At 48.4% G+C, this 20,104-nt stretch overlaps 1 protein-coding gene across 1 annotated transcript; it reads right to left on the reverse strand.

The window, feature by feature from the left end:
• Positions 1-243: 243 nt before the first annotated feature.
• On the reverse strand, positions 244-17,589 carry LOC143995874 (E3 ubiquitin-protein ligase TRIM39-like). The gene is made up of 2 exons (XM_077490598.1): positions 17,449-17,589; positions 244-2,045 (listed from the first exon to the last, which is right to left on the reverse strand). Exon 2 carries the CDS (start codon positions 2,041-2,043, stop codon positions 280-282), a length of 1,764 nt encoding a protein of 587 aa, XP_077346724.1. The 5' UTR covers positions 2,044-2,045; positions 17,449-17,589; the 3' UTR covers positions 244-279.
• Positions 17,590-20,104: the final 2,515 nt, after the last annotated feature.

A 20,104-nucleotide genomic window follows, 5' to 3' on the forward strand; every position in this document is an offset into this window, starting at 1 on the left:
CCAGGAAAGCCAAAAATATCGGAACCTCCTACATGCTTGTCCCTGGTCAGAGACACACTAGGTCAGTGATGGAGAACCTTGGCACTCCAGATGTTTTGGAACTACATTTCCCATGATGCTCAACTATACTGCAGAGTACATGAGCATCATGGGAAATGTAGTTCTAAAACATCTGGGGTGCCAAGGTTCGCCATCACTGCACTAGGTAATAAAGTGAGGTTTAGGAGAAGGATGACGCCCCCCCCCCCCCCCCCCGGTGCCTGCAACTTTATAAATAAATCAGTAGTAGTGGTTTTTGGCCGCTGCTCCCTCCCAGTATCTAGGCCGCTCTCTCGCACCAGATTTGCCCCCAGATATCTTTAAACAGGAACTACTCCCTAAACGGAACACAGCATGGAGGGGCTCGGTGAAGGTGGTGGTGAAGGTGTAGAGATGTCGGATGGGGTCACACAATTCATAAAAGGAGATCCGCCCGGCCTCATAATCCAGATGTACCCTGACTCTCCTACTGAGGATATTGCCGGGTAATGGGACCAGATTACTGTCATGCATCACTGAGTACTGATTACCCCTCCTCTCCTCCAAACACCAGGACTTCTCATTACATCCAATCTGTGAAAAAAATCCCAACCTAGCCATACTGGTGTAACACATTCCAATTCTCCAGATCTTTGACACCCCGAGATCCACTTCCCAGTAATGTCTCCCTGAGGAAAACCTCTGTCTGCTCATCACCTGAGAACACCGAAATCTCCCCGGTGATTCTAAAGGCTTCCCATATGCTCCCCTGGACACCATTTTCCCGTCACTTGATACTTGTAGATGATTACCAGCTGTCTGCGCATCCAGTAATATGTTTGCAAACCAAGATGTTTGCTGTACAGACCCAAGATTTGGTCCTTCAGCCTGGTATTGCGACTGTTCTATGGTGGGAAAGGGTAGGCGACGTCTCCTGGGTCTTTTGTGAAAAGAGGGGTATATTTCGTTTGTAGTAGAATGTGGATAGACCTCTGTGCCTGTACATTTCTGTACATTTACCCCAGATATGATATCTAATAAACCTGTGTGTATTGTATGTGAGATCCCTGCCACATCCAGATCTCCTCCATCATGGAGGAGTTTACCATATCTCTCAGTATCACACAAGTCACCTATGTGTGGTTCCTGTAGGACAGTCAGTGGATCTGTCAGGTTGCACAGCTTCTCAATGTCCACCATCTTCCTTGACAGCTCCTCTTTCTTTATTTCCAGCTGTTGGATCAAATCAGACAGTGATAGTGAGACCCGCTGTGCCTGCCCGGAGATCTCACTCAGGACTCTCTTCTCCAGGTCTTCCAGACGTCTCCTGAGGTCTCTGAACAGAGCAGTGACTCTCTCCGTTTCATCGCCTGCTTTTCCTTGTACTTTCCTCCCGTGTTCCTGCAGACCCTGGACTCTTTTATCCATCTCTTCTCTTTCCTTCATCAATTCCTGCAGAACATTTCTCAGTTTCTTCTTCTTCATCTCAAAGGCCTCATCCAGAGTCTCCACCTGGTGTCCCTGATGTTCTAGGGCCAATCTGCAATATGCACAGATACAAGTGGAGTCTTCTGCACAGTAATATTCCAGTGGTTCCTTATGGACAGAACATTTCCTGTTCTCCAGGGAAGCGGTGAGGTCACATAAGACGTGTTCTGGTGACTTGCTGTGGACTCTCAGGTGATCGTCACACAGAGAAGCTTCACACATCAGACAGGATATCACAGCAGGTACAGGAGTGTGAATACAGTAACTACAGAAGAACGCAGATTTCGGAGCTGGTTGAGCAGACAGAAAATTCTCCACTATGTTACGCAATGTTGTGTTCCTCCGAAGTGAAGACCGATCCTGGAACTCTTCTCTGCATTCAGGACAGGGATAACCTCCAGACCCCTCCTGTGTATCCATCATATGACCAATACAGTCCCGGCAGAAGTTGTGGCCACATTTTAGGGTTACAGGATCTCTATAAATTTCCAGACAGATGGAACATTCCAGCTCCTTCCTCAGATCAGCAGACGCCATCACTGAAAGCAGAAGAGAGAAAACATTTAAATTCTATGACTCATTAAAGCTAAGCTCCAGGATTTCAGCCACTTTCTAAAGTATGTCAGATTACTAGGGGTCCAGTGGGGTGCAAATAGAGGGGTGGGTCCTGCGCAAATCGTGCCACTCAAATAAAATATACAAATTCAAAATAATATAAATATGTGCATACATACAATGCCGTGAAAAAAATATAGTCCATAAAACAGCACGCATAAAAATATATAAAAAAAATATATACAAAATGGAAAAAGGTTCAATGATAGAACAATAATAGAATGTCCGCTACTCAAGGCTCCCAGAACTCTCACCTTCAAACGAAGTGAATAAGCAAATCAAACAAACTCCAGGATTCTCTTATTTCATTCATAAATAATAGCCATCAGGAAATCCAAAGGAGGGATGTAATGATACAATTCCGCCACTAGAGGGCCAGTCCCAGCTTACAGAATAGGTGATATGGATCTTCACTTATTTAAATTGCAAAAAACAAACACAATCAGGAAGAGGGTATAAACGGCAACTTCCGCCCGTCTTACTCTACTTCCGGTTCGTCCTATGGCCATTCCCTACGCGTTACGTCATGTGACTTCTTCATGGGGATTCCAGTGGGGTGCATGCCACCTTGTGGACTTCTCCCTGTTATTAATGATGATGTCAGTACGACGAAACGCGTCAGTGTGGAACCATACGATACGAGCATAGTGGGACTGACAGGAGGGAAGAAAGACGGACAGCCAAACCATGAGCTATTAGTGATAACAACTCGTAGCTGTGGGTGGTAGAATTCTCTCTCATCCTGGTCGATTCAACTAGCTATGCATTCAGAGTGAACCAATGCTTTTAAAGATTTTACGTTTGTGAGTGCAATATTTGTGGGGGTTTTTTTTTATTATTAAATAAAACTTTTTGTATGACGGAATTACACTATGTGTGCTTTTTATAACTACCCTTCTCCGAGACTCTGAACACCTGATGTCTATGATGCAGATGGAACCCCACACTAGGAACCAGCAAAAGTGATCTATAAAGGCTTGTGAAACCAGCTGAGTCTGGTAAGAGCCACACCAAAGGGGGATTCCCTCACTTTCACGTATCCCCCAGTGTGGCTTGTGTGTATCCCATTGCACGTGTGGAGGTGTATTTCCGGTAGAAGGGCCATATATTATACATCTAAAGAACTGTGGCAGAGAGTTTCTTTCCCTGTTTGGATTAACCATTAAGGGAGAATTGATGAACACTGGAGTGGAACCACAAGTTTGATGCATGTGCCGCTCTTATGAATTGAATGCACACCAATGACTTATACATGACTAATATATATATATTATATTATATATACACACACATATACACACACACACACACACACACACACGTTTGATTTGAAATAGAGGATTGCACCTTATTATTAACTATTGCAAACGTAGTAACGCGCTGTTTTTTCTATGGGTGGTTTGATTTATCGTTTGATGTATCTATTCATTTTATAGATTTTCCTTTTATGTTATTTATAACCAAGTCTGATCATTGACGGAGAAAATGTATTTCCTGCAGCACGTGAAATCCACACAATTTCACCATCAACACAGTTGCACTGTCCCTCCTGTGGAGCCATTGTGTTCTCCTGGTGGGGAAACCATCCCCGTCAGGAGAACACAGTGATTATTGCTAGCAGCTATAGCAGCCGCTAGAAATAATCACATGTAAAATCTGATCTCTCGATCAACTTGAGTACATTCAGCCAGCCCATGAATCTCGTCTGGTTCCTGCTGAACCATCTATGGTCAGCTTAACAGTTTTACTGAACCTCATGATTACAGCTATCACTACACTCCCGGGGCTCTGACAGAAGAGAAGTTGACTTCTCATATACTATAGCAGTCGCTGTGACAGATATGATTTGAGTGTTGTCGGTCAGAAAAGCAGAGTAAGTTCTTACCGGTAACTCTGTTTCCGGTAGTGCAGCCCTTGAGAGATGGAGCTCCTCCTCACAAACAGGAAACACATTGCCACAATTTATTTTTTTAAAGGCGGTCCCTCAGGTCCCTGGTTAGTCAGACAATTAACTGAGGCCCGGAATCGGAAAGACATAAAACACAACGCAACCCCACAAGGTTAAACATTAGGGATGGATCGTGCCACCCAGGAAACTCTGCAAACAGAGTTACTAGTAAGAACTCAGGTCAGTCCTTGAGAGGATAGCCAAGTACTCACCTGATTAGGGTGGGACAATGGCTTGGAGGACTTTCCTACCAAAGCCTGGTCCTGGCTGGATATCAGATCCAGTCTAATACTGAACAAAAGGTAGAGAATCTTGACCAAGTTGCTGCCCTGCAAAACTGCTCCGGAGTGGCTCCCGCTTTCTCTGCCTACGAGGCTGCTGAAGCCCTTAGATTTTTTTGGCAGTGTTACTTAACCATAAATTCGCAGCACTCCAGTAATCGCTGACTTGAGCCATCTAGCTATTTTTTTTTGGACGCTTGTTTCCCTTTTTGATTTTCAGCGTACAGGACGAACAGAGCTACTGATGCTCTGAACTCATTGGCGACTTCAAGGTACTGAAGAGGACATCTTCTAACATTTAGAAGGCTCAGTTCTTGCTCTTTGTTATTAGCCGGTGAACTACAAAGTTAAGGTAGTATTATAACCTGGGATTTATGAAAAGTTGATGTCACTTTCGGTGTCAATCCCGGATCTGTTTGAAGGACGATTACGTTATCGTGAAGCTTGAGAAAAGGTTCTCAGACAGATAGAGTCTGGAGTTCCCCTATCCTATGCGCTGTAGCGATAGCCACGAGGAAGGCAGTTTTGAGTGTCAGCAGGTGTAAAGATGTTTCTTGTCGAGGCTCAAAGGGGCTTTTGATGATCCCCCACAGTACCCCGACAGATCCCATGTGGAACATTTTTGTGTCTTGGGTGGTCTGTACTTGGTCTCTTGCTTTTTCAGAGCACTGGCTAACTGGTCCCCTTGTAGTGCCCATTCTAGATACACAGACAACGCTGCAATCTGGACCTTCAGCATACTGTACTGAGCGCTAGACCTTTATCAGCACCTTGCTGTAGGAAATCAAGAATAGTCGGTGTATCCATCTTTTGTCTGTTATTTTCAGTGCTCCAGATGTTACATTTTCTCCAGGTCTTTCTGTAGATGGCCTTGGTGTTCGGCTTTCTAGCGCTCAGAAGCGTCTCCACCCCTTTATCCGAGAGTTGATCTCAAGATGTCTTCCTCAGTAACCAGACCACCCATTTGAAGCTTTATCGTCTTAGGCCTGTTAGGGCCTAAGACAAGAAAGGTTGTCCCTGTGAAGGAGTAGTCACGGCTAGTAGACATCAGGTTGTCCCTGCGAGGAAGTTGCCACGACTCTTTTGCTGAGAGACTGATGAGCTGAGAGAGCTAGGCTCTCTTGGGCCAATATGGTGCTATCAGTATCAAACTTTGTCAGTTCCTGTAGAAGGAATTTCTTCATTACTCGAGGAATCAGATATACCAGTGGGGGGGGGTGGAGCGAAGCACATCTTGAAATCCCACAGGTTTTGAAGTGCATCTATCCCCAGAGGCCAGTCTTGTGGGTTTAGCAAGTAGAAACGCTTCACCTTGTTGTTTTTCCATGATGCAAATAGATCTATATTCGCTTTTCCCCAGCGGGCTGTAATTTCCCTGAACACCTCTGGGAGTAATGCCCATTCCTCTTGGGAGATCTCTTGGCGGCTGAGGAAGTTAGCCACTTGATTGTTTTCCCCCCTTTAGGTGGCCCGCTCCCAGCGACAGTAGATTCCCTTCTGCCCATTGACAGATCTGGTTGGAGATGTGGCTCAAGGCAGGGCTCCTTGTGCACCCTTGCTTGTTCACATAAGCTATTGCCATGGCATTGTCGGACAGGATCAGGGTGTGATGGATTTCTTAACTGGTCTTGGAAGTGTTCTATGGCTTTGGCTATTGCCATAAGCTCCCTCTAATTCGAAGACGCCTAAACTTCTTCCGGGTACCATTTCCACTGAGCAGGCTGACCTGCTAAGTGGGCTCCTCATCCCCAACTGCTTGCGTCCATGGTCAACTTCTGTGAGGTTGGGAAAGACCATGCCACACCCTGTGTGGATACTCCACCACCAAAGTGATCTCTTCATGGAGGTTGGGAGTAAAAGTGTTCTGTCTAGATCCTCTTGCTGTTTTTTTTAGTAGATAGATTTTTAAGGGCCTTAGATGATACTTGGCAATTGCATTGCCAGTATTGTTGAGGTCATCAGACCCAGAACTGACATCAGCTCCCGATGGATATCGGGAGGTTCTTTTGTACAGAACTTACTCTCCTTGCGAGGCCTTGAATTTTCTCCTCCGGCAGGGACGTTTTCTGCTCTATGAAGTTTAGCAGATATCCCAGAAATCTGATTTTTCGATGTTAAAAATCCAGCCTAATGACTTCAGCCATAGTTGAGCTTCTGCCAGGTCTTTTACCAGCTGTACTTCTGACGTTGAAGCGAATAGTAGGTCATCTAGGTACAGTACTAAGGTCATCTTCTTTAACCTCAGAGGAGCCAGGGCTTCTGCTAGGACTTTGGTAAATATCCTCGGTGACAAGGATAGCCCGAAAGGAAGAGCCCTGCTTTGGATATTTTACTCCTTTCCCTCTATCTCGACCGCCAACCTCGAGTATCTCTGGTACTCCTCTCATATGGGAATGTGGAGATGGGCATCCCTGACATCCATGGTCACCATGAAAGTTCCCGAGTGAAGAATATGGATTCCATGTTAGAATTTGTTGTATTGTTTCACCTGGTTCAGGGGTTTTAGATTGAATATAAATTGAAATTTCCCGGAAGGTTTTTTGATCACAAAAACGTGAGAGTAAAAAACTTTCATTTTTCTTCCTCTGGGACTGGAGTAAGGACCTTCTGGTCTACCATCTCCCCCAGCAACTAATAGGAGAGCTCTTGCTTTTTTGGATCCCTGGGAAATTTTGTTGAAAGAAATCTCTCTGGAGGATGACAATTGAATTCCAGGGAGTAACCCCTTGCAACGATGTTTAAGATAAATTGGTTGGCTGTTTTCTACCATTGGAGGTAGGAAGGTAGCCAGTCTCCCCTCTACTGGAGTTCTATCAACATTGTTTTGGGCCTTGACTAGAAGAGCCAAGGAGGAGGTTACTCTAAGCCCTTGTACACACGGTCGGAGATTCCGACGGAATGTGTCCGATCGGACCGTATTGTCGGATAATCCGACTGTGTGTGGTCTCCATCGGACTGTTTCCATCGGAGTATCCGACGGACCAAGTTTTCCAACTTGTCTATAACATTTTCTAACAACATGCTCCGATCGGACATACTCAGATCATGTGTAGCCTACTCCGACGGATAAAGTGCCACGCATGCTCAGATCAAATTCCTAGACCAAAGCTATTGGCTACTAGCCTGAACGTAGTCCCGTGGTAACGAAATAACGTCATCACGTTATGTACAATAGGATTGTCCGACAACTTTGTCGGACCGTGTGTATGCAACAGTTTCGGACATAATCCAACGGATTTGGTTGTCAGAATGTCAGACCGTGTGTACAAGGGCTTAGGCTTCCCCTTGTGACCCGTACCAGTGCTTTTTCGAGTAATCTTTCTTTTCTTCTTGCGGACGTTCTTTTCACCCACGGAAAAACTATTCTGTGGAGGTCTGCGCTTCTCTATCCGGAAGGCTTTCTTCTTGTCCACCGTTCTCTCTAGGGCTCCGTCCAAGCCTGTCCCAAATAGAAGATCTCCGATAAATGGGAGGTTACATAGTTTCATTGTGGATGCAGGATGCCCTGGCCAAGTCTTCATCCAGATAGCCCCCTGATCTCGCTGGCAGTTTGACGGATTCTGCAGATGCAACCGCTATTTTACTGACCACCTTGGAGATAACCAGTAGGGTTTTCAAAATTTCTTCCCTGGGGGTACCATTTTTGATATGGTCCTGAAGTTGTGAGAGACAAAAACCAAGATTTTTTTGCCACGCAAGTGGTGGCAAGCGCAGGCTGGAGACACTTGTTTTCCAGGTTCTCTTTAAGCCAATGTCACCCCTCTTGTCCATACAACCTTTTAGATGCCCTAAGTCTTCAAAGGCCAATGAGGACTTTTTGGAGACTTGATACTGGCACATCCAATTTAGGGTTCTTATTCCACACTTCCTGTGGATCGTTAATAAAAAGGGAACCACTTCTTATGACTAGCTACAAGGAAGGGCTTATTTTCTGGGTCTACCCATTCATTTCTCATGACATCCAACATCACCTGGTGGACCTGTATTACTTTGGACATTTTCTTCCTTAGACCTTGGTACATCACGTCATGTTTTGATGAACATTCTTTTTCTTCCTCCATTTCCAAAGTCTCATATATAGCCCCAAGCAAGTCCTCTAAATCTTCTAGGACAATTTATACTTGGGCCCTCTTTTTCCTTCTCCCCCCAATCTTCCTGCTCTGAATCCGAGCTGTCGTTGGCTATTTTGCTAACCGCGCGGCTACCCACTCATTCCCTTGCTTGCTCCTGAGGCTATTGGAGAGGAACTTCCAGAGGGAGTTAGAGGTTTTCCCTCTAAAATAATTTTTTTTAAGATCCTTAAAAAGGTAGTAGCCATGTCATCCCACAGGGATCCAAAGATTTTTGTGTAGATTGCATCCGACTGTTTTTTATCCAGTCTGTCTATGCAAGCTTGACACAGCAGTTCTGTGTATTCCAAGGGCATCTTGGTAGCACATTTTGCACACCGCTTCCTTGGAGTGGGATTTGGCTGTTTAGGAGGCTTGGCTTGCCAAGACATAAAACACAGGGGTCCATGGCGGTAAGAAAGGGTACACTCAGCCAGCCACAACAGTGTGCACAACCAGTGACATTGCCCCAGCCTCCTAGAGACCACCACTGCTAGCTGTTCCAAAAATTGAACAAAAGGTCACCCGCTGCAACCGTTGGTGCCTACCTGTGTCCCACTGGTGCCTGTGTCACTGGGAGCACAAGCAGATAAGATAGCATTGTCCTCTTGCGTCCTGGACCCTCCTGTGGCATCCATGCTGTCGCCTGCAGCCGCATCCACAATAATGGCACCAGCCTGCCACTCAAGCTTCCCAGGCACGCCGATTACATCACCCAGACCCAGAAATTATGTGCCGCATCTTCAGGGTCAAGCGGCCTCTGGCTGCAGGTATTCAACCCCCCACCCCTTCCGCTGAAGCCACCAAGAGGATGGTTTATCGGCACCTCACTCCATGCCTGGGCTCAGAAGAAGCCTGATCCCAGGTCACCTCCTGCACTCAGCCTAAGCAGGATTGCCCACGGCCTCACGTCTATCCTCCTCCACCCAGCAATCCTGGTAAGGGTGCACTCACCCCAGCAGCCCAAAGGCAAAATGTCTCCTCTGGACGGAGGAAACACTAAGACTGCCTAGGGACCTGAGGGACTGCCCTTTAAAGAAATTAGTGGTAATGTATTTCCTGTGTGTGCGGAGGAGCTCCATTTCTCAAGGGCTGACCTGGACCTTCCTGTGGCATCCATGCTGTCCCCTGCAGTCATGTCCACAATAATGACACCAGCCGACCATTCAAGCTTCCCACGCCTTTTAGGGGTTCGACCATTTGCCCGGCACGCCGATAACATCACCCTGACCTGGAAATCATGCGATATGTCTTTGGGTCAAGTTGCCTCCGGCCATGGGAACTCCTCCGAACCCCCCCCCCCCCCAAAACTGGAGCCACCTATGGAATGGTGTATCGGCACCTCCCTCCACGCCTGGGCTCAGAAGAAGCCTGACCATCCTCCTCCACCCAGCAATCCTGGTAAGGGTGCACTCACCCCCGCAGCCCAAATGCTCAAAGTGTTCTCCCTGCTGCAGCCATGAGACGCATGTCCTAGCCCAGCCCTTGGGAGATGCATGTCCCTCAGGCAATATGTCCCCTCCGAAGGGAGGAAACAATGAGCCTGACCAAGGACCTGAGGGACCACTTTTAAAGACATTAGTGGCAATGCGTTTCCTGTGTGTGAGGAGGAGCTCCAATTCTCAATGGCTGACCTGGAAGACAACTGGGGGAAAACTTCCCTTCCTGTCCTGACAGTTAGTATTGTCATACAGGGATCAGAACCCACTAAGAACCCCTCCTAATCTCCATCATCTGTTATGGAGGTGAGGGGAGTCATTTCCACACTGTACCTTATGTACTAACACAATAGTAGACTAGAGGTCCTTGGGTCAGGATGAGGTTTGAGACAAGCATGGGCTTAAGGCAAACCCAATTGACCGACAGTTTGTGGAAACCGCAAACTGAGGTGGCCATTTGCCAGCTGCCACAGCAACCAACGATCGATAATCATTTCCCACTAGTCAAGATCATAGGGCTCGATTCCACCCTGCGTACGACCTGAGCTCTAGATATTTTTCAGTTAGGATAAAAGGAGATATTATATATAGATATATAATAATAATAATAATAATAAGATATGCTGCTATACAAAGAGCTATTTACAATACAGTGATATATACAGAGCTGTATTGGCTATGTTACAATGGACTGTACTGTGTTGTACAACATAGTGTGCAGACCTGGCACCCATATTCACTTTACTACATTACATTACTGTGAATTGCATTTTTGTAGGTTGCATATTTTTGTGTACTACCCTTTGTGTTCTATTTAGCTTCAGCTCCATGTTTTCCAGGCGTTTTAAAAAATGTATATTAGGTAAAGCACAAACTTTATTTGTTTTTTAATGTCTTAGCCCCAGTTCACACAGAGGCGGCTTCAAAGTTGACTGACTATGAAGCCGCCCCATACAGCCCGAGAAAATGGAGTTCAATGCTTCCGAGCATGTGTCGAATTGTTTCTGAGTACGTGTGATTTTTTTTTTTGCGCGTCCGAATTGCATACAGACGATTGCATTTTCGGATAGGAACTTTTCCCGACCGAAGAATAAGAGAACACGCTCTCAATCTTTTGCCGGTGGGAATTCAGCCAGCAAAAGTCCGATGGAGCCTACACACGGTTGCATTTTCCGACCAAAAGCTCTCATCGGTCTTTTTCTGGCGAATTTCCGATCGTGTGTACGTGGCATTAGAATGGTTCCATTGCAATGCATGGAGTGTGACCTGTCAGGTGGCTAAGTAGCCTGACAGGTTGCCCGTGTGAACCGGCACTTAGGGTTGGTGTTTGAGGATGCTCAGGAATCAATTTTATCTGAGGAAGAGAGCGCCAAGCAATCACCGGACGGTGAGTTTCTGTCCACAAGAGAATTTGGTTTGCTTCCTAAATGGCAGCCGGGTGCCTCTTGGTGGCGGATATATGGCACTGTAGTGCTATTGTCTGATTGCAGCTAAATTCTGTGCGCTTTTAGAAGGAGGTCCGGTACTGAAGGGACAGTCTTGACAGCTCTGAACTCCAAGGTGTTGATGGGGAGTTTGGTCTCCTCCGTTGATCATGTTCTCTGAACTGTAAAAGGCCTGGCAGACATACGTCTGTTGTAAGATTTTCCCTCTGTTAGCCCTTGTACACACGGTCGGAGAATCCGTCGGAATGTGTCCTATCGGACCGTGTCGGCGGATAATCCGACTGTGTGTGGTATGCATCGGACTGATTCCGTCGGACCCAATTTTCCAACATGTTGGAAATATTTCCCGACCAACTGGGCCGATTGGACATACTCCGATCATGTGTAGAGAATTTTGATCGGACCAAGTGCCACGCATGCTCAGATCAAATTCCTACATCAAAGCTATTGGCTACTAGCCTGAACGTAGTCCCATCATAACGAAATTACATCATCACTGAAAGATCGGATTTTTCGCCAACTTTGTCCGACCGTGTGTATGCAACAGTTTCGGACAAGATCCGACGGACAAAATCCGACGTATTTGGTTGTGGAAATCTCCGACCGTGTGTACAGGGGCTTAGAGTTGAAGCGGTGATCTACCAAGACGAGGACTTCCTTGTTTGGTAGAATAGGAGCACGAGAAAAAAAAAAATTTTGACAGATTTAGTTGGAGAGCTCTTGAATGGAATTGGGCAAGAGGCATTGCCTAAAAAGGAGGCCACCAATGGACCCTGATTTCAAATGACAGGTCTGTCTCACGGTTAGATTTACTTTGGATCTCGGTTGAAGAGGAGGTCCGTCCACCAATACGAAAATTAAAAGCCAACAATTACACATACTGCTGACTTTTAAGAATAGGACACTGACTTGTCCTGGAGTCCAGCGATGTCGGCACCTCAACTGATGTTTCCATTAGCCGCCGGGTGCTGCCACCACCATAGCTAAAAAGAGAACCCAGTAGTGAAGCATTACAGCTTGATGTTGGGTCCCTACTACGAATGAGTGAGGCACCGCTCCGCTCTCCTACTGGCCCGATGGTGGGGGGAAAAATGAGGGAGCCCTGAGCAGTGACCTCAACGGCTGAGGCAAATACTCCCTGAAGTGGGGACAGGTATCCCCCCCCAAAGGTGCCAAATGTGCAGAAGTTCCACTTTTGGGTGGAGCTCCGCTTTAACGAGTGTGAGTTCTTAGAGAAGGAACTTTCTTTTCTGGAAGAAGGACCTTTGTCTTAGAAGTATCCAGGATCAAACCAAATTATTCTACCCTCCCCCCAAAGGTGCCATATGTGCAGAAGTTCCACTTTTGGGTGGAACTCGGCTTTAACGAGTGTGAGTTCTTAGAGAAGGGACTTTTTCTGGAAGAAGGACCTTTGTCTTAGATATATCCAGGATCAAACCAAATTATTCTACCCCCCCCCCCCCCTCCAAAGGTGCCAAATGTGCAGAAGTTCCACTTTTGGGTGGAACTTGGCTTTAACGAGTGTGAGTTCTTAAAGAAGGAGCTTTCTTTTCTGGAAGAAGGACCTTTGTCTTAAATATATCCAGGATCAAACCAAATTATTCTACCCCCCCCCCCTCCAAAGGTGCCAAATGTGCAGAAGTTCCACTTTTGGGTGGAACTTGGCTTTAACGAGTGTGAGTTCTTAGAGAAGGAGCTTTCTTTTCTGGAAGAAGGACCTTTATCTTGGATGTATCCAGGATCAAACCAAATTATTCTAGGCACAGGGAAGGCTGGAAACCATTTTTTTGAAGTTGATCACCCAGCCAAGGCTCTGAAGCAGCCGAGTCGTCTTTTTGACATTTGTGAAGAGACGTAAGGCAGATGGGTCCATCAGCAGAAGGTCATCAGGATAGCCTTTTACCTGGATGCCCCGAGTTCTGAGAAGGGCAAGCAAGGATGCCAAGATCTTTGTGAAGACTCAGGGAACAGAGGGCAGGCCAGGAGGCAATACAACATACCTGGAAGTGGTCCTCTGCCAAGCATAGAAATCACTGATGAGGGGGATAAATGGGAACATGCAGATAGGCATATAGGATATATCCACTGATGTCATGTGTTCTCCTCGTCTCTGAGAGGCAAAGGCTATAACAAAATTTTGGAATGTGGAAGAATTTCTTGAGGGACTTTAATTCCAGGATAGGACAAATGCCCATCATTGGGGTTTTTGGCACTGTGAACACATTAGAGTAGAACCTCTTGAACCCGTCCTGTGGTGGCACTGGTACAATGACTCCCTGGGGAAAGAGGTGGTTCAGTGCCCTTTGTAAGTGTGACTGCCCTTGGACAGCTTTTGGTTAATTTGAAAGAAGAAAGCGGTGAGGTGGGAGAGTCTTGAAGTCTATCTTGTACTCTTTTGAAACCACTGAGTGATCCCACAGGTCAGGGATGTCTGTGACCCAGAGAGTGAGCGGGGTGCTCCTTCAATCCCCCCTGATTCAGCATCCTCTAGGACCGGCATATTGGTTTTCCGAATTGATTGGAAAAAGTGAGGAGGAGATTGAGGGGTTTCTGAGCTCTGAATAAAGATGACCGAATTAGGGATGTAAACGGTCCAATTAGTTGTGACGTGGAGGCAGATAATTCTGCTTTCTCCAGTCTTCTCCCAGGACGGCACATCTGAAGGACGACTCTTCTCCCCTGACAGGAAACAATTCGCAGAGGTTAAATACCCCTGCCCTTCCCCCGCTGCTCAGTTCATGATTGCGTTTCCCCAGGGGTGCAGCAAAATGTTTATATTCTGACTGACCCGAGGTTGAAAGTCTCTCCCTGGGAGCTGGACTGCAAAGCTAGGGAGGGTGGCACGCTCCCCCTCCAGTGGGTCACGACCCTCAGGGGTGTTGCCAATAGTGGTGTGCTGGAGACTCTCTTCCCCCATTTCTGGAGCTTCCCAGGCACAGAGAAAGTGTGCCAGACTCTCCAAGGACCATTGTTTCCGGCTTTCTCCTCCAGCCAGGCAGTGGTGTGCTGGAGACATCTCTCTATTGTTTCTGGAGCTTCTTAGGCACAGAGAAAGTGTGCCCAACTCTCTAAGGACCATTGGTTCCGGCTCTTTCCTACAACCAGGCAGTAGTATGCTGGAGACATCTCTCCCCCCTGTTTCTGGAGCTTCCTGGGCACAGTGAAAGTGTGCCCCACACTCTAAGGACCATTGGCGCCTGCTCTCTCCTCCAGCCAGGCAGTGGCATGCTGGAGACATCTCCCAACCCCCATTTCTGCAGCTTCTCACTGTGCCCGACTCTCTAAGGACCATTGGTACCGGCTCTCTCCTCCAGGCAGGCAGTGGTGTGCTGGAGACATCTCCTCATTGTTTCTGGAGCTTCCCGGGCACAGAAAAAGTGTGTGCAACTCTCTAAGGACCATTGGTACCGGCTCTTTCCTATAACCAGGCAGTGGCATGCTGGAGACATCTCCCCCCTGTTTTTGGAGCTTCCCGGGCACAAGGAAAGTGTGCCCAACTCTCTAAGGACCATTGGTACCGGCTCTTTCCTATAACCAGGCAGTGGCATGCTGGAGACATCTCCTCATTGTTTCTGGAGCTTCCCGGGCACAGAGAAAGTGTGTGCAACTCTCTGAGGACCATTGGTTCCTGCTCTGTCCTCCAGGCAGTGGTGTGCTGGAGACATCTCTACTCCCATTTCTGGAGCTTCCCAGGCACAGGGAAGGTGTGCCCGACTCTATAAGAACCATTGGTTCCTGCTCTCATCTCCAGTCAGGCCGTGGTCTCCATTGTTTCTGAAGCTTCCTGGGCACAGGAAAAGTGTGCCCAACTCTCTAAGGACCATTGGTTTCCGGCTCTTTCCTACAACCAGGCAGTAGCATGCTGGAGACATCTCCCCCCTGTTTCTGGAGCTTCCTGGGCACAGGGAAAGTGTGCCCGACTCTCTAAGGACCATTGGTACTGGCTCTCTCCTCCAGGCAGGCAGTGGTGTGCTGGAGACATCTCCCCCCTGTTTCTGGAGCTTCCTGGGCACAGGGAAAGTGTGCCCAACTCTCTAAGGACCATTGGTTCGGGCTCTTTCCTACAACCAGGCAATAGCATGCTGGAGACATCTCCCCCGTTTCTGGAGCTTCCCGGGCACAGGGAAAGTGTGCCCGACTCTCTAAGGACCATTGGTACTGGCTCTCTCCTCCAGGCAGGCAGTGGTGTGCTGGAGACATCTCTCCCCCCTGTTTTTGGAGCTTCCCGGGCACAAGGAAAGTGTGCCCAACTCTCTAAGGACCATTGGTTCCGGCTCTGTCCTACAACCAGGCAGTGGCATGCTGGAGACATCTCCCCCCTGTTTCTGGAGCTTCCTGGGCACAGGGAAAGTGTGCCCCACACTCTAAGGACCATTGGCATCTGCTCTCTCCTCCAGCCAGGCAGTGGTGTGCTAGAGACATCTCGCAATCCCCATTTCTGGAGCTTCCCGGGCACAGGGAAAGTGTGCCCGACTCTCTAAGGACCATTGGCACCTGCTCTTTCCTAGAGCCAGGAAGTGGCGTGCTTGAGGCGAGGAGGCCAACTGCCGGGCTATGCACGCACAATACCAGAAACCTTTTTTTTTTTTCCCCTAAAGCTCACGTGCCAGTGTCCCCAGAGGGCTGTGCTTTGTCCGGACTGGAAGCCAAGTGCATCAAAAGGTGGTTGGACCAGGAAGCCCTTCTGTGCCAGTCTGGAAGCAGAACCAGCCTAAGCCTTCTTATTTGCTCTGTAGCGAGGTCAACCACAGAGGCGGAACCTCCAGCAAGTTGCACCGGTATGAGGCAACCTGAAAGGAGATAAGGCCCGACACGGCAGGGGGAGCGAGGGTCCAAGTCCCCTTCTCCCCGCAGACGGTGGGCCAGCAGAGGCCTGGTACTGCAGGATGGAGCGAGAGGACAAGCCAGTGGTGGCTGTGCCGCCCAGGAGGGCACCACGGGGAGAGGGCACCACGGGGCGAGGAGAGGGAAAGTGGGAGAAGCCCAACCCTCACCCCTACAGGTGGTACCATCTAACTGGGACTGGGGTTTATTTTAGGTTTAGCCCCCGAGAAACCAAGAGGAGCTCCAATAGACTGTCCAACCCCTCCGACTCCATCCATGTGATCACTGGAATGATACAATCCCACAGGACCTCATTAGAGTGTAAGCTCCTCTGTACAGACTGATGTGACTGTGGGGGGGAGGGGACATTAGAGTGTAAGCTCCTCTGTACAGACTGATGTGACTGTGGGGGGGAGGGGACATTAGAGTGTAAGCTCCTCTGTACAGAGACTGATGTGACTGTGGGGGGAGGGGACATTAGAGTGTAAGCTCCTCTGTACAGAGACTGATGTGACTGTGGGGGGGAGGGGACATTAGAGTGTAAGCTCCTCTGTACAGAGACTGATGTGATGTGGGGGGAGGAGACATTAGAGTGTAAGCTCCTCTGTACAGAGACTGATGTGACTGTGGGGGGGAGGGGACATTAGAGTGTAAGCTCCTCTGTACAGAGACTGATGTGATGTGGGGGGAGGAGACATTAGAGTGTAAGCTCCTCTGTACAGAGACTGATGTGAGTGGGGGGGGGAGGGGACATTAGAGTGTAAGCTCCTCTGTACAGAGACTGATGTGACTGTGGGGGGAGGGGACATTAGAGTGTAAGCTCCTCTGTACAGAGACTGATGTGACTGTGGGGGAGGGGACATTAGAGTGTAAACTCCTCTGTACAGACTGGTGTGACTGTGGGGGGAGGGGACATTAGAGTGTAAGCTCCTGTGCACAGAGACTGAAGTGACTGTGGGGGGAGGGGACATTAGAGTGTAAGCTCCTCTGTACAGAGACTGATGTGACTGTGGGGGGAGGGGACATTAGAGTGTAAGCTCCTCTGTACAGGGACTGATGTGATGTGGGGGGAGGGGACATTAGAGTGTAAGCTCCTCTGTACAGACTGATGTGATGTGGGGGAGGGGGCATTAGAGTGTAAGCTCCTCTGTACAGACTGATGTGATTGGCTCAGTGTACAGCACTATGGTATATGTCAGCTCTATAGAAGGATTAGAGATAAGATAGGAGTCTGCTGTGATCCCCCGCCCTGTCATGCCCCCCTCTGTCATTATTGATTACCTATAATCGGTATTATTCATCAATTCCTCGATAGATCCTCCTCGGCTTCCGATGTAACGGCTTTCCCCGTCTATTCCGCCCCCCAAACACTAGAGGAGCAACTACGTTTCTCTAAGGCTCCGGCTGGCGGCCATTTTGCCTAGGACCAAGCGTCACATAGCATATATCTATACACACTGTGTAGGACACACAGGAAGTCCTCCAGCAGACACTAGAGGTCACACTGCTTTGTGAAAAGGACTCCGGCTGGGGGGGCGGCCATTTTTCTGTAGGACAAACAATAAACGTCTCATTGTATAGAACCCATCAGGAAGTCATAGAATATTTTCCTCAGAGTAGAATTCGTATTATCTGTATTATTATTACATGGATGAAATCAATAAATCTTTATTAAAAATTAGTAACTCATACCATTTTTTTAATCAAATTTAATTGAATTAATTTTTAATCAATTGTTGGTATATAAAATAAAATATAAAATAAAAATAAATGGTATATAAAACAAAAGGTAAAGGGGAACTCCGGTCAGATATTAGCCCCTTGAAGACTGTGATACATCCATAAATGTTGAGTGATTTCTAGTTGTAAACCGAGGCGATGTCCGCAGCTACAGACTTCATCGCACTTTACTGTTACCATTTATTCCTATGACCTGGGCTCAGAGGAAGTGGGTTCACCGATGCTGAGACTGAGGACATTAATGCAGAAGAAATCTCTGGATTGAAGGTGAATATTGCAGAACATTGAAGCTGGTTTTGTTCTTTTATATTTATTAGGCTATTCTTTTTTTTTTTAGTTTGTTTTTTTTTTTTTTTTTTTTGGCTGAAAATTTTGCTTTAATACAATTAATAATTAGTAGAAATGTTAATTTTTTTTTTTTTTAATGGTTTAAAAAAACAGAAATGTGAATTTATATTAATATATAATCCTGAAGTGACACTAAATGATATCCCGATCCTCCAAAACGAATCCATCCACATCCAACATACCCAACATGTCGCGCTTCAAAATCGCGCCCGCTCGTGGAAACGGCGACAAACTTTCACCCTGAGAAAAATCTCCATAGGCGACGTTTAAAAGAAATTCTACTGGTTGCATGTTTTGAGTTACAGAGGAGGTCCAGGGCTAGAATTATTGCTCTCGCTCTACCGATCTCGGTGATACCTCACATGGGTGGTTCGAACACCGTTTTCATATGCGTTCGCTTCTGCACGTGAGCGGGACGGGACGGGGTGCATTTGTTTGTTTTGTGTTTATTTATTTTAGCTTTTATTTTTTATTTTTTATTTTGTTTAAAAAAAATAAAAAAAAGTGTCACTTTTGTTCCTATTACAAGGAACATAAAAATCCCTCGTAATACAAAAACATGACAGGACCTCTTAAATATGAGATCTGGGGGGTCAAAAAGATCTCATAACTCATAATTACACAAAAATGCAATAAAAAAAATAAAAAAAATCAATTCCACTCCCTTTAAAATTCCCCAGTTGACAGTTCTACCGTCGCTTAAACAAAGCACAGGCGCACGAAACATGTCAGACAGCGCCACTTTCTAGTTTGCGGTCCACCAGGGGTGTACGGGGTTCCGCCCCCCCCTGGAGTTGGGCTGACGTCATCACGCATGCACGCTCTCCTCTGCAAAATCAAAGCATTCCCAACTTCGATCTCCAGAGGAGACTTCCACACCAGGGCTTCTTACAGCCTGACGATGTTCAGGTGGATCATCCGACCGAGGTCACCACATCACCATGGTCAGCGGGCCTCCCCAGCTCTCCCCCCTGCTCTCCCCCCTTGTCTACCTCACTCTCCCCCGCTCTACCCCCTTGCCTCCCCCGCTCTCCCCCCTTGCCTCCCCCGCTCTCCCCCCTTTTCTCCCCCCGCTCCCCTCCGCCTCCCCAGCTCTACCCCCTTGCCTCCCCCACTCTCCACCCCGCCTCCGTCCTTGTCTCCCCCCTTGTCTCCCCTGCTCTCCCCCCTTGCCTCCACCGATCTCCCCCCGCCTCCCCCTTGTCTCCCACGCTCTCCCCCGCCTCCCCAGCTCTCCCCCCTTGCCTCCCCCGCTCTCCTACCTTGCCTCCACTGCTCTCCCCCGCCTCCCCCTTGTCTCCCCCCTTGTCTCCCCCCGCCTCCCCAGCTCTCCCCCCTTGCCTCCCCCGCCTCCCCCTTGTCTCCCCTGCTCTCCCCCACCACCACCCCAGCTCTCCCCCCTTGCCTCCCCCGTTCTCCCCCGCTCTCCCCCCTTGCCTTTCCCGCTTTCCCCCTACCCCCCCTTGTCTCCCCCGCTCTCCCCCCACCTCCCCAGCTCTCCCTCTTGCCTCGCCCGCTCTCCCCCCGCCTCCCCCCTCGATTCCCCCGCTCTCCCCCCTTGCCTCCCCAGCTCTCCCCCCTTGCCTCTCCCGCTCCCCCCACCTCCCCTCTTGTCTCCCGCGCTCTCCCCCCTTGCCTCCCCTGCTCTTCCCCCTTGTCTCCCCCGCCTCCCCAGCTCTCCCCCTTGCCTCCCCCCGCCTCCCCCTTGTCTCCCCCACTCTCCCCCTTGCCTCCACCGCTCTCCCTCCCGCCTCCCCCCTTGTCTCCCCCGCTCTCCCCCCGCCTCCCCAGCTCCCCCCCCCTTGTCTCCCCAGCTCTCCCCCCTTGCCTCCCCCGCTCTCCCCCCTTT

Source organism: Lithobates pipiens, unplaced genomic scaffold (assembly GCF_037356315.1).
Source record: "Lithobates pipiens isolate NorthernLeopardFrog02 unplaced genomic scaffold, aLitPip1_a1.2 Scaffold_19, whole genome shotgun sequence".
In the NCBI taxonomy this organism is placed as follows: Eukaryota; Metazoa; Chordata; class Amphibia; order Anura; family Ranidae; genus Lithobates; species Lithobates pipiens.

Coding starts and splice junctions, on each gene's coding strand:
- LOC143995874 (XM_077490598.1), bottom strand. CDS start 2,043: ATGGCGTCTGCTGATCTGAGGAAGGAGCTGGAATGTTCCATCTGTCTG.